The sequence below is a fragment of the Cardiocondyla obscurior genome, linkage group LG04 (assembly GCF_019399895.1).
Source record: "Cardiocondyla obscurior isolate alpha-2009 linkage group LG04, Cobs3.1, whole genome shotgun sequence".
NCBI classification, from domain to species: domain Eukaryota; kingdom Metazoa; phylum Arthropoda; class Insecta; order Hymenoptera; family Formicidae; genus Cardiocondyla; species Cardiocondyla obscurior.
Genome location: NC_091867.1, coordinates 1,381,659 through 1,394,599, shown reverse-complemented (window position 1 = coordinate 1,394,599; position 12,941 = coordinate 1,381,659). Strand labels below are relative to the sequence as shown.

The window sequence follows — 12,941 nt, the reverse complement described above, 5'->3', positions numbered from 1 at the left end:
CCTTGAATCAAAGGCACTTTTACGCAACAGTTGTATTTTGTACAATAACATTTTAGGCAACTGTAATATCAAACGTAACGTATTTTTACATCGTTGAGTTAAATTGTGGACGATCGCGTAAATAACTTCATATCGACTAATGACGAATGCATATCCTCGTCTGGCATCCTGGCGCTTGCGATATAAAAATAGCTATCACAGAACGGCATAAGCGAATATCTTTGCAAACGTGGTCGGACGTACGTAGAAGTGACTAATCCTGATTATCAAGGAAACAGTTACGACCATAAGGCAGATAAGCACCGTAATTATCATGTAAATTTGTATAAAAATAAAACATTTATTTGCGCGTATCCTCATTTCACAGGAAATCAATTAAAAACTTTTCAATTTAATCGGCATTACGTTTCTATAAAAGAGATCGCTCTCTAATTCACTGCTGTTTCAATACTAATCTCGAAATAAATAATAAAACTTGAAAATGACCATTTCAAGTGTCATTAGTTAATAATGGATGGCTTTAATGTCCATCGCGAGTTGCATAAATTATTTTTACGTCGCAATAAAAAAATTTTTGGTGTCACGAAAAGCGTTTAACGCAACCTGAAACGTTTTTCGTGACAAAGATCCGAGCGGCGTGAGTCACACAACGGCGATAAGAGAAGGGAATGTGTAAACGATTTACCTTGAACTTGTCAATCAGTATCTGGTTAATGAGCTCGGACTGAGGCCGCAATTTATCGGCAACCCGTCGGCGAAGGGCCGGAGGGCTGTCGGTGTCGTCGGGAATATCGTCCGTGTCGTGAGACTCGGAGCTGTCGCAACCTCCCATCACTCCGCTGCCGCTGCCTCCAGTTACCGATCCACCAGATACCATCTACGATATATTCATAGGTAAACGTTGATTTTCATTTCCACCATCGACTTATCTCGTCAAGTAACACGAACGCTTCGAGGACGTCGTCGAAATCATTCGAAAGACGTCCGAGAGGTGCTCGAAAGACTAGGACGCCTTTTAGCCGCGTAAATTCACCTAAGTTCTCTAGAAACCGATGTAATCTTTCCAACACCCTCAGACGTCATTCGAACATCCTCTTGAAACGGAACTTGTCCTTTACAAAGAACAGAGCGATCTCTTTTTGTATCTCTTTCTCTTTTTTCACCTCGATCTGTATACCGCTGTCTCCGCTGTTGCACTTGGCGTTCCGAGCAGCTTTGTTACCCTTTTTCCTCTCTTTGCTGCTTCTCCAAACGAGAGGGCCAAACCTAAAGACATTCGATTAAAATGATTAGATCATTCTTTTCGCCTGCTGGACATTCGCATACGGCCGCAACAACGATATTTGGAGATGTACGAATTTATAAATCTATCGTGTGCGGTCAAAGAAAAGACAAGAGAATTATTATACAAACCGAAATTTTTGGTCGCTGCTGGAGTCGTCTTTGTGCTGGCTGCTTTGATCGGAGGTAGTTACAGAAGGTGTCTCCGTGCCTTCCTCCTCGTCCAACGACCCGTCGTTGTCTTCTACGGGGCATTCCTCGTTGCTCTCCTTACTGCCCTTCTTGTGAAACCTCAGCGAGAAGCTCTTACGGAATTTCTGCAACACGCTCTCCTGCTGGCTCTGTGTACGATGCGTAGCATTCTGATTTCCGCCGGTGGGCACGCTGCTGACATTTAGGACGGAGGGTGGCTCCTGCAGCCTCGAATGATTCACCAAGGGTATCGTGGCTTCAGCCAAGGGATGCTCGGTTGTAACGTGACCCGTCCTCGACCCGTCGTCCTCTTCGTCACCGGACCATTGCCGACTGCAAATGAGATTTTTTTTGTTATTCACCTAGCATATTAATGACACCCGCATTAAATGAGAAGGCAGCAGCAAGAAGTCATAATTGTCGGAGCAAGAAGTTCCTGACTTTCCCTACCAGATATCGCTTCTGAAATTATTAAATTCTCCCCCGTTCCCGTTTACCGCACCCTTTCGATCCTTACGAGAGCAATCGGTTCTTTAAAAATTAGTTTCTCGTGTCACATATATATGTTTTTTTTTTTCTCTTTCTTTTTTTTTATAGCGTTACGACTGACCAACGGTTTCGGATGAAAATCGACGAGAGACAACTACGTGATTTACTTCGAACGCCTCGCATTACGATGCAGCGTCTTTACACTCTGAGGAAGACACGAGACTAATAACTCACAGCTTGCGCGACCGTTCAAAATGAAATAGCGGAAGTGCGTCTGTGTTCGCGAAAGGGGAAACCGGCTGAAATATTTCGCAAACGTGTCACGAATAAAGTTGCGTTAGCAATTCGTGAAATTATTGACGTGGCGATCTTATTTCCATGCGTCGTTAGTCAAGCCGCTTATGGTATTTATGCCAACAAGCGCGGCACAAATTTTATTTCATTTTCCCCACTAAATGCGTATAAATATATATTTTTTTTTAATAACACAGTTATCATCTAAGGGCCGATAGTTTGAGCTTTCCGAGAATTTACTTATCAGATAAATGTGAGCCTATCTTTATTTATTAAAAAAAAAATTAAATTAAATTAATAAATAGAGATAGGCACATAATTGTCCAACAGACAAATTTACCAGAAAGTTAAAACAGTCTGCTCTAAGTACGACGTTTCGCTGCAATTATTATAACCGCGCGAACATTTACGCGATGTAAAATATTCAGATACAATGTGCGCTTCAGAATAGTTAGTTGCGAGGGAAATATTTTCATAATTGTTGTTACATCATAGTGTTCTGATAATTGATGCTTGAGGCGCGCAATCCGTTTGCCGTTAATATTGCGACGTTAATGAGGTACCGGGTTAATGAGATATTTTTTTATTTGACGGATAAGAAAAAAAAAAAAAAAAACATTCGTCAGTTTAGAAACACGTAATAAATAGAAAATAAAATAATTAATTAATTAATTAAACATGTTTTAAAATTATCCTGTATAGCTTCAGGAAAATATTTCGATATATATAACTAAATTGTTAAAAGGGAATTTCTTAGTGCATCACAACGGATGTAATTGTCCGAATCAGTTTAATCGGAATCACGCACCACATCATACAGAATATTTGTCACGAATGAGTGCTCTCCTTTCGTATGCCGATCCCTTATCCTTCCTTGTCTTCTAGTGTGATTCCTCGTGTGTAGGCCGCATCCTGTGCTCTCCGATGACACCTTATATACCACATTGCTGTCACGGAATCGTGTCGCATTACCGCAAAAGCGGTATCTCGACGTACAATAATAACACTCGAAACATTCCCAAGTCTGTATTTAAATGCCGTCGCGATAATACGAGAGAACTTGAAATTTAATTATATACGAGAATAAAAAAATATCCTGCCGTCAGAATTAAATTAAAAATTTCCTCGCGACAGTTTCTCTTTCGAAGTAAAATGGCACTTTTGCGAAAGTGATGGAGAAGTAAAGTATTCACGATTCGTCTGTAGCCAGTGGCAGAATATGCAGCGGTCGACGTTTCATCGGCAACTGAGAGCTTCAGCATGAACGAGAAGACTTCGAACGTGTGGACGGATACTCCACGCACGGTTTGGGTGTCCCGTGAACTCTTCCAGGAATAGATTTTTGAGGGTCGATCGCATCAGGTACAAGACGAGGGAAGTGCAGCATCTTACACTCCGCCTCTCATTTTCTGTCTCACTTTCTCTTGGTCGGCAGCCGACCACAAAAGGCGCCATTTATTCGTGTAGAGAATCCACCCTACCTTTCATCTTTTTCCCAATCGGCGGGACGCCGACCCGTATTCAGAGAAATGCAGCGTTTCATGTCTATGCAGATACATGGATTGTTAATCCTGTGAGGTCCAGCGAAAATCGGAAAACCGATACGATACTAGATGTAGCCAACACTTTGACAATTTATTTTATTCCTGATCTTATCAATGTAGCACAAAAAAAAAAAAAAAAAAAAGTTAGTTGCATCACGAAATTGCTTAATTATTCGAAAATCCTTCTCTAAAATATCGCGAGCTACACAAAGTTAATTAATATCGGCACGAATGCCAAAGATTACGAAGAGCAAGGAAGCTATCTTCTAGCTCTGTTTTCACTTTATCAAAACGAAGGATAGCCCTTTTCGGCGGTAGAATAGAACCTACACAGACCTCTTCGCCAAGAGGGAAACAGAGAGAGAGAAAGAGAAAGAAAAAAGATGTAGACTAGATAAAAAGCTGCGGTAGGGCGTTTTCTATGCTCAGTAATTAGAACATCCGTTGATCACGTATGTGTTCGTGGGCTCGGACGCACAGCGTCAATGCACCCCAGGTAGGTCATCCGAAATAACGTTCTTACTCGCTCTTCGATAGACGGCCCTTTTCTAACGACACGTACGTATCCACGGCCACACACACGTGAACGCGACGCGGAGATCGGCGGTCTAGTAGATTGCGAAAAGGCTCAGAAAACGCGGCACTCTGTGGGACCAGCAGCGACCTTTGACGCGGTTCGCCTTTGTCCTCTGCGGGACGTTTTTTTAAAATGATTTCTCGTTTCGAGGAAGTCTTCTCCCGTGATACGGAGATATTTTCCGGGAGGTCTCGCCGTCGTCACCTTACGAGAAATGCGATCACAACGAGTAAACGATTCAACACGGCACTTTTGATGTTATTCTAACGTTCAATAAATCATTCGGCACCGTTGTATCGACAATCGCGGGGCCATTAATTTTTTTTAAACGATAGAAACAAAGTTGCCCGGTTTATTCGTCAATGTTTGATACTATTTAAACATACGTGTGCACACACCTGTCGTGATTTCTATCCAAGAGCGCCGGAGTGCTGGACGCTTTGATTCGTCGTTGAGCTTTGCTGAAGCCGGGAATTCGTCGTCTTTCTCTTCCGGCGTGGCCACTTGCTCTATAATCGTGCAGAGGCTGAAAGAAAATGTTAAAAGTTTGAATACGGCTGGAAATTTTATAAATGTTAATAATTATCTAGAGTTCTAAAGCAGTGAATAATTCATCTCGATATAGCCCTCAATAAAAAACGAGCTCCTCTTACCTCCCGTCTCTTAATATGTAATAAATAATAATTATAATAAGCGACATTTATTTCCAGTGCACCGGCATATTTAGCAACATAATATTAATGGCAATCGATAACCCCTGCCGAGAAAGGTGCGTAAGTATATCTTTCCCACGCTTGGACTAGGCACGCACGAATGCGCTTCATCATTCATATCTTTGTATCAGTACCGAGCGTGCTTTGGCCAGGTTACCGGGTCTAATATTATATTACCAAGCCTCGCTAAGTGGGTTACCCGGCAACTGGTTTTATTTAAAATCGTCAATTCGCCATATCCTTTCTCTCATCAGTTTCCATCGCCGCTTCTTCGTCGCGGTAGATTAATTGCAAACTGCAATTGAATTGGGTTTTATTTATTTACGACTCAACGGCGAATGGTATATTCCAAGAGCTCGCGAGGAACGATTATCCGCGAAAATACGCGCGATAGTAAATCACGGAGAGCGCTGATAATAACGTCGTCCGGTAAATTTTTGTCGAAAATCCCAAATTAATCTCTTTGTCATGTTTTTTTATCGAAGCGCACGCGTGAATTGTAATCCTGTTGTTTTTATAATAAAGCCCAGCTAGAAATGATCGATGCACTCGCGCATCCGTCGGTCGCAGCCTCGAGCGGCAAAAATCGCTTCATCTTGTCCCGTGATAATCAACGAAAGATTTAATTTCGCGGTTTCTGACCATCCTTTTATGCGCGCCTCAGCATGCGTTAGACGGAAAAGAGAAAAGGTGCAAACGGTGCCGAGTTACAAAGGTTGATTATATCTCCGCGGCTTCTTCGACACCAAGGCGCGACGTTCTACTAATTAAGATTCCCACACGACGAGAAATTTACGCATTACGTACACAAAATCCCGCTAGCTTAAATTGCCGACATTTCTTCAATATATCTCTTTATAATTATCCTCGATTCAAACGGAAAATTATGGAAAACGGATCGTGCTACTTGAACTTTACCTCGACGGAAATTTCGCTTAACGCTTTCGCGTAACAGGTAACTCGAATGTTTATTAAATTATAATTAAATATCTGCCGCCTGGTCCGTTTAAGAAATGTCGCGATTCGGGCATTCTGTTCAAGCGGCAAAAAAATTAAATATGTATATTGCTTCAATTCGACACGATATATCGGACGATAACGATAACGAGACCGTCGTCGCTGCGGATGATGCATGTAGGTCATCAGCAGACGGTCGCGGTACACCACAGTCGCGTGCAGCGCAATGCCGATGCATCCCTACGTGTAGCCGGTGCAACTACCGTCGAGGTGGTATTCCACGTCACCGACATCGGGGCCATCGCTCACGCGTCGCCGATCGCTGGGTAATTACTCAAATTGGGTGCCTGCGAAGGAGCGCGAGTCGCGTGGGATTCGCGGAGGTACTTCCATCAGGTTCACCGGAATGAAATATCGCGACAAAGACACTCCTGGTTCTAAGAAGAAAGTAATCAGCGATGACGAATGAATCTCGAGTAGCGTGCAATCCCGTAGTCGCAAAACTTTTGCAAACTTTCCACGTGGGTATTCAAAGGGTATCGAGTACCGCACCGTGTCGAGGACAGTCTTCGAGAATATGTCGCGAGAGAAAAATTACAAATCGAACCCGTTGAAGATGAACGCTGCACGCTCGAGTTTTGAGACTAAAAGACAAGCGAGTGCGGCTGTTATTGGCAGAGTTAATAATTTTTTTATTGGCACTTCGAGAAGTGACGCTGGGCTTCTTTCAGGTCGACACTCCAATTAACTGAGAGGAATATTTAAATGGATCGTTAGCTCGGGGCCAGTTTTACGTTTCGGAAGGAATTAATATCGGAGCGCAAAAAAAAAAAAAATCCCTCGTGATACTGTAATTTGATTGCTTATTATGCGTTTCAGCGATCACTTTTGCCTCTTATTAAACCTTAATTACTTAATATAAATTATAATTACGTAATTACGTAATTGCGTAATTTTATAATTATATAATTGCGTGATTCTTTCACGAGACTCGTCTCAGCTTACCGAAACGGAGACGTGAGATGCCGCGTCCTGCGTCCGGCGAAGTCTGCTAGGACTAGGGCTCGATCGCTGGGAATCCTGTCCTCGCTGCCACGACGTCGATCTACTGCAACAGACGAACAAGAGAACTCAATTATCTCTGCTACGAATGACCGCCGATGTTGCTCGTCATCAAGAAGCTCATATTTCTTAATAATTATTGAAATCTTCGGGACGCGCGGAGCCGTCCGTACGGTAGATTTTTATCTCCGTCATAATTAACTCATCGCCACTCGATATATACCCGAGTGGCTGACTCAAAGACTTATTCATTCGCTCGCGAACGCTTATGTGAATAATACGTAAATAATATCATCTCAATTAATTTAAACACGGACTTATCGCGTATTATCAGTGTCGGATTGCAATGCGTCCGATAAGCGCGATGCCCCATGCCGGTAATTAATCAATAAACGCGCCGCGGTACATCGCTTGAATCTTAATTAATGGGTCTGGAGAAGCGCGGCAGCATGAGAGTGAGACAGAATGGGAGAAACAGAACCTGAACAGACGGCGACATACGTCTCGGAGTTGCATCTCGTTATCTTAGTAGGTCGCGTTCAAGCGCGGTACACGTGTATTTACGTGCAAGACCGGAATACAGGTTTTGTGTAATAAAATTGCCATCAAAGTAATCCGCGCGTCTGGTACTCGCGCGTACCGCATACCTTTTGGCAAACGCGAATTTTTCCCAGCGTTACAACGGCGCCGATTCAGAGGTATGTACCGTTTAATGCACGAATCGTGTGCCGCGGGAAAATCGCCGATTTTTCCATTAATCGATTTCCTGTCGTACATAACAATTGGGGTAGATGTGACATTTTTTCATGAAAAAAAAGTACACAAACTGAAAAAAATAGTGTGAAGATTTTAAGGTATTTCGGAGATGTTAATCAAATACAATTGAGTTAAAAATAAATTATTAAATATTCTGTTATAATGTTACTACTATAAAAAAAAAAATGTATTTTTGCTCTTTATTTTGCGTTAAGAACTGTATGTATATGAAACCGTATTGCAAATCGCCGGCGCGATTAACCTATCACAATTTTGTAAAATAACATTACGGAAATGAAAAGTAAGTGTCGCTGTTAATAAAAATGCGATGGATGGGTATTTAGTCAGCATTGTTCGCGGATGTCGCGATCGAACAAGGAAAACATTTTCGTAATAAATTACGGTGGAGCGCTGCGGCTTATCGTCCTGACGCGATAATGGGTGCGAAGTTGTAAGTTATGGGGTGAAGGGTCGCCAGGTACGATTTGTACCAACGCTTGTCTCTCGTCGATAACCCCTCTGCGCGCAAAGACGGCGCGATTAATCGTGCCGCGGTAGACAATGATCTCGGATTACGTATCACACGTAGCGCGTGGTGACGTATGTCTGACTTTCTACTTGAATCCAACAGTGTGTACACACGCAGAAACGCACGTGCGTTGCGCAGCAGGAAGAAAAAAAAAAAAACGCGTGCAATTTCTGATTTTCTCGAGCCTCACTTCCCGCATCCGCGGATGTCGAGCCCGTTGCTTCCTCAAAACGACTTTGATTTATGTTTGCAAAATTAGCGGAATAATTAATTTTTATCGCGGATCCCGAAAAAAAAAAAAAAGAAGGAAACTGGTCGATGTCTGCGAAGAATATCGGCTGTTAGAAAAGGGCAAGAAAAAAAGAAAAAAAAAAAAGAAGCAAAGTTTAAAATCGTTCGGTCTATTCTCACAGCAGCGCGTTATTATTCGCGCGCAAATATACCTAAGCGATATTGTCGTGCTAGAAACCCGCGACGGTAGGTATGACGTCGCAGGTATAGCGATCGCCAAACGGTGAAAGGCGATAATAAACGCGGCGTCGCGGCAAGGCGCGAGTGAACGAGTGCACTTATGTTGTTCGCGTTACGCGGAGAGGAAAGAGAAGAGAAAAGAGGAGAGAAGAAAAGAAAAGCCGAGATAAAAAGAAAGTATACCTCGATGACGGCCGCGAGTTGACTACGCCGATTGAAGACAAAGTCGCGGCGTTCTTAGGCTTGAGGCTTGATCGATTTATTCCACTTTCTATGCATGGCGCCGAACGAAACCGGCGCGGAATCGTCTTTTCTCGCGCGTGCGATGGGAGCGGCTGACTGTCATCCGCGAACGAGATTTACTTAACCCCGTCGAGGATGAGCGACGTGCGCCTCTCGTCTTTTTGCGAAAGATCGGTTCTCGATATGTTGACTTCGCTGCTCGCTGTCATGTTAATCTTCTCTAGTCTCGACTGACAGCAGCAAGGCGAGACGTTCGCGAAAGCCTCTTTCGACCTTTGCTTATAATTAGCTGTACGATCATAACGTAAGGCCAACGTCAAATCGCTCTCGAACCATAAATGACTTACATTACGATAAGTAAAGGCTGTTCAACTTGGCCGTGTTCCACTAATATTCATAAGCTTGTTCTTGACAAAAGCAAGTTGAGTGGAGCATTCGATCGAACCAAAGTTTGATGATTTTCAAAGTTCATATTAATACCTAAGATACTTTTCTTTTTCTTTATTCTAATAATTATTATATTTGCTTTATTTTTTCGCCTCTTTTTTTTCAAGATCGCGAGTCGAGAGACATTTTTTGAGGTGCCCGTATCCGAGAGCATTGTCGCTGGCAAGTGCACGGCGCGGTGGTGTCATTATGAAATAGGTGCGTGTTACAATTTGATGGATGATTATAAAAAAAGTGATCGACGGCGCGGTATCTAATATTTACCGTCTGGTACGTGGAAAGTACGTCACCGGCTGCGTGGTACGAGCAAGGAATATTGGCACGTCGTGCTCGGTATACGTAAGCGGATATCTAAACGATACGTGTGATACGTGCTCGCGATCGAGCGAACCGGATCCTTCCACCGTGGTGGAAACGTACGAATTTGCGACATGAAATATCTCAAGTGATACGTCCAAGATTAAAAAAAAAAAAAAACCGTATGAAACTTTTGTGCGCTTCTGAGGATGAGCTTTCATTACTGAAAGTACCATAGAGTTTTTTTGTTAAACCGAGCTTGAAATATCGCTCCCACGTTTTTATACAAATAATTCCGTATATATATGTTGCTTCTTATGAAAAGAAGGAGATAGACTCACTCTCTCAACCTGCGTTTCTATCATATTCTTAATATGGAGATGCCGATTCGTTATTTTGCCTACGGCGCCGAAATATCTTTCCGCCGAGCCGTTGCGCGTGGGCGTTGCTCGCTGATGGGTAATAACCGGTCGTAAAATCTTACCGGTTTCATAACGCACTGCTTCCTCTCGGCTCCGGTCACATCTCATGAATATACCTGTGAGCCTTTTCTCGCTCTCGGCGCGCTCGGCCGCTTAAGAGGTCGGTATTCCGCGTCCCGCAGCACGTAGATTCACGGATAAACGCGCGATTTTTTTTTTTTTTTTTTCTTTCAACAGACGCCTTGAACTGATATGAACCGTGCATATTCAAGGAATGATCGTTCTATCGTACGACGAACGATAACGCTCATGACGCCCATAATAATTCGCGTAATGCATCCCTTCGCTTTATGCAAGACGATTTCACGAAACCGCCGTGGCTGAAATCGACATTGTACCATGCAAATGAATAATAATCTTTTCGGTTAATTTCTTTTCCGCGGCAATTTAAATCGATCACTTTTGTTAATTTAAAATAACTTCGTTTGGCACGATGTACCTTTCTTGGGATTCTTTATCGCATTTTTCAATACCGTTGAGTACAATTGCGTACGCGCTTCCACGAGGATTGTCGAGTACCTTGCGGTGGCTGACTTGCGAACAGGAAATCCTAAGATAATTTTTATGTCGGAGTAAAGTGAGATACAGTTAAGCCGGCTTCTCGGGAAAATCAGAGAGGCTTTGCGAGTTGCAGGTGTATCCGTCGAGTGTGGCGTATCTCATGTGTCTAGCTTCCCAGGAACTAACTTTCGCGGCTCCCGAAAACTTCGTCACGATTTCACCGAATAAAATCTTCGCTGAGCGGATTAATACCGCGGGATAACTGAACTGGATCACGCTCACCCGGAAGTTGGTTTATCCTCTAGTAAAATAAGAGGCAGGGGGATGTTGCACGCGTAAAATACGATTTTAACAGGAAAATCGCACCGCCAGAAATTACCTACGAGTGTTACGATCACATTAAACTAGGAGACAAACGGGTCTTCTGCTCTGATATAATTTTTAATTTCGCAAAGTAACGTCAAATTTATTTTTTAATAATTATACAATACCGGTAGCAAATATTTGGTGAATATTTTAAATTAAATCTCACTCGTGTCCGAACATTCCTTAAGCCGGATTAAAAGGAGATATACATATGGAATAATAAAAAGAATAAAAAGAAATAAATTCTGAATAAACAACGGTTGGTTTTCATAACGTGACTCGCTCTCTAACAAATTGGAATCGATCCGCTGTTTCTCATATATGTATGTATATTTTTGTGAAATCGATAACGGGCCGTTTTCGCAAGAAATTGCAGAGTCGCTAAGTGACATTTCGGGTCATGCACGTTTCGTGAAATACATTGGTTTGAGCATCGCGGAACTGGATCTGCATTAAAGCGACATGTCACCGCGATACTCTGTTTGCGACAGAGGGAACGCGCACCGTAACACGTATGCAGTTGCAATTATGCGAGCACGACACATTACCGTTGCGCAAAAGATAGGGGTATAACATTTCATGCTCGTATCTACTACCATTATCTCTTACGAAACGTTTCCCGCGAATATCCTCGAATTCTTTTTATCCGATCGAAAGACGTTCCCGTCGCGTTGTGTCTCATATTTTTATATTTTGTTCCACGAGTATCTCGGATAACAAACTAACGTTACCAAGTTCCATTGTAACGTCGCAATATATTGTCGTCCGCGGCGGTATTCGCCAGCTACATTCATCCAAGGATTTTTTAATATCGTCGGACGAGAAAAAAGGAGGAAGACTTTCAACTCGCGATTTCAATGTCGAACAAGAAACTTTCATTCCGGCGTGAGCTAACGTGGATTTTATAGATGACTGCAGGTGGACGGCGTTACTCGAACGAGTTCATTGTCATGAGAATGAGAAACGAAGACGACGGAAAGAAGGTGGAAATGCGAGAGGGAGCGAATAATAAAAAGAACGTCGGAAAGAGAAAGAAGAGAAGTGAATGACCGAGCAAATTCCAGTGTCACTGCTAGGAACAGCGGGCATAAAGCAAGGTGGCTTCTTCCTAGGGTCGCGTTCACACGATATCACGTATTCCTGATAAGATGACAGTTTTAAAACTAATAGCTTTCAAGAGTTAACGCGCTTTCTCGGTACCTGTATTCCTTTTTCTTAGATAAAATTTAGTTCCCTCGATCCGATCAGCTACAATAATTAGAATTAATCTGAATTTCAAAAGATATTATGAAAGATTTCTATGCAGCATAAACCATTAAAGAAGTCAGACGTTTCTTTATACCTTTTTTCTTTTTTTTTTTTTTTTTGTTACAGATATTCATATATTAATATCGAGATACTTGAAATTTACGTAATATGCACGTAGGAATAAATTTACAATCCCTTTCAGGCAGAAACAAGCTCGCACGGCAATGGAAAACCCTATCGAAATTTCAATGGGAGAATAATGTAAACGCCATACAATGGACAAATCATGAATGGAATAATGGCGAGTGCATGACAAAGGGATTCTTATTAGCAGGCCGTCCTGGTGGAAGGAAACATGAAACGTCAGTTTAAATACGAGAGACGTGAGCTCGTCTACAATTTATCAGAACGACACGGCACTTTTCGCTGAATGCAAACAAGTACGTATCCGGTCGTGGCACGCGCCACGTTGCCGGAAACCTGTCGCGACGT

General features: G+C 42.6%; 1 protein-coding gene across 7 annotated transcripts in view; it reads right to left on the bottom strand.

The window, feature by feature from the left end:
• Rhogef3 (Rho guanine nucleotide exchange factor 3) overlaps window positions 1-12,941 on the bottom strand; it is a 79,804-nt gene that overhangs the window by 8,968 nt on the left and 57,895 nt on the right. For 5 of the 7 annotated variants that reach the window (XM_070655483.1, XM_070655488.1, XM_070655484.1 and 2 more), the window contains 5 exons: window positions 7,053-7,155; window positions 4,776-4,903; window positions 1,414-1,806; window positions 1,164-1,266; window positions 686-877 (listed from right to left, as the gene is read on the bottom strand). In XM_070655483.1, coding sequence (XP_070511584.1) covers window positions 686-877; window positions 1,164-1,266; window positions 1,414-1,806; window positions 4,776-4,903; window positions 7,053-7,155 — 919 coding nt within the window. The remainder of the gene's footprint in view (window positions 1-685; window positions 878-1,163; window positions 1,267-1,413; window positions 1,807-4,775; window positions 4,904-7,052; window positions 7,156-12,941) is intronic. The other 2 variants (XM_070655485.1, XM_070655489.1) reach the window with 2 other exon arrangements.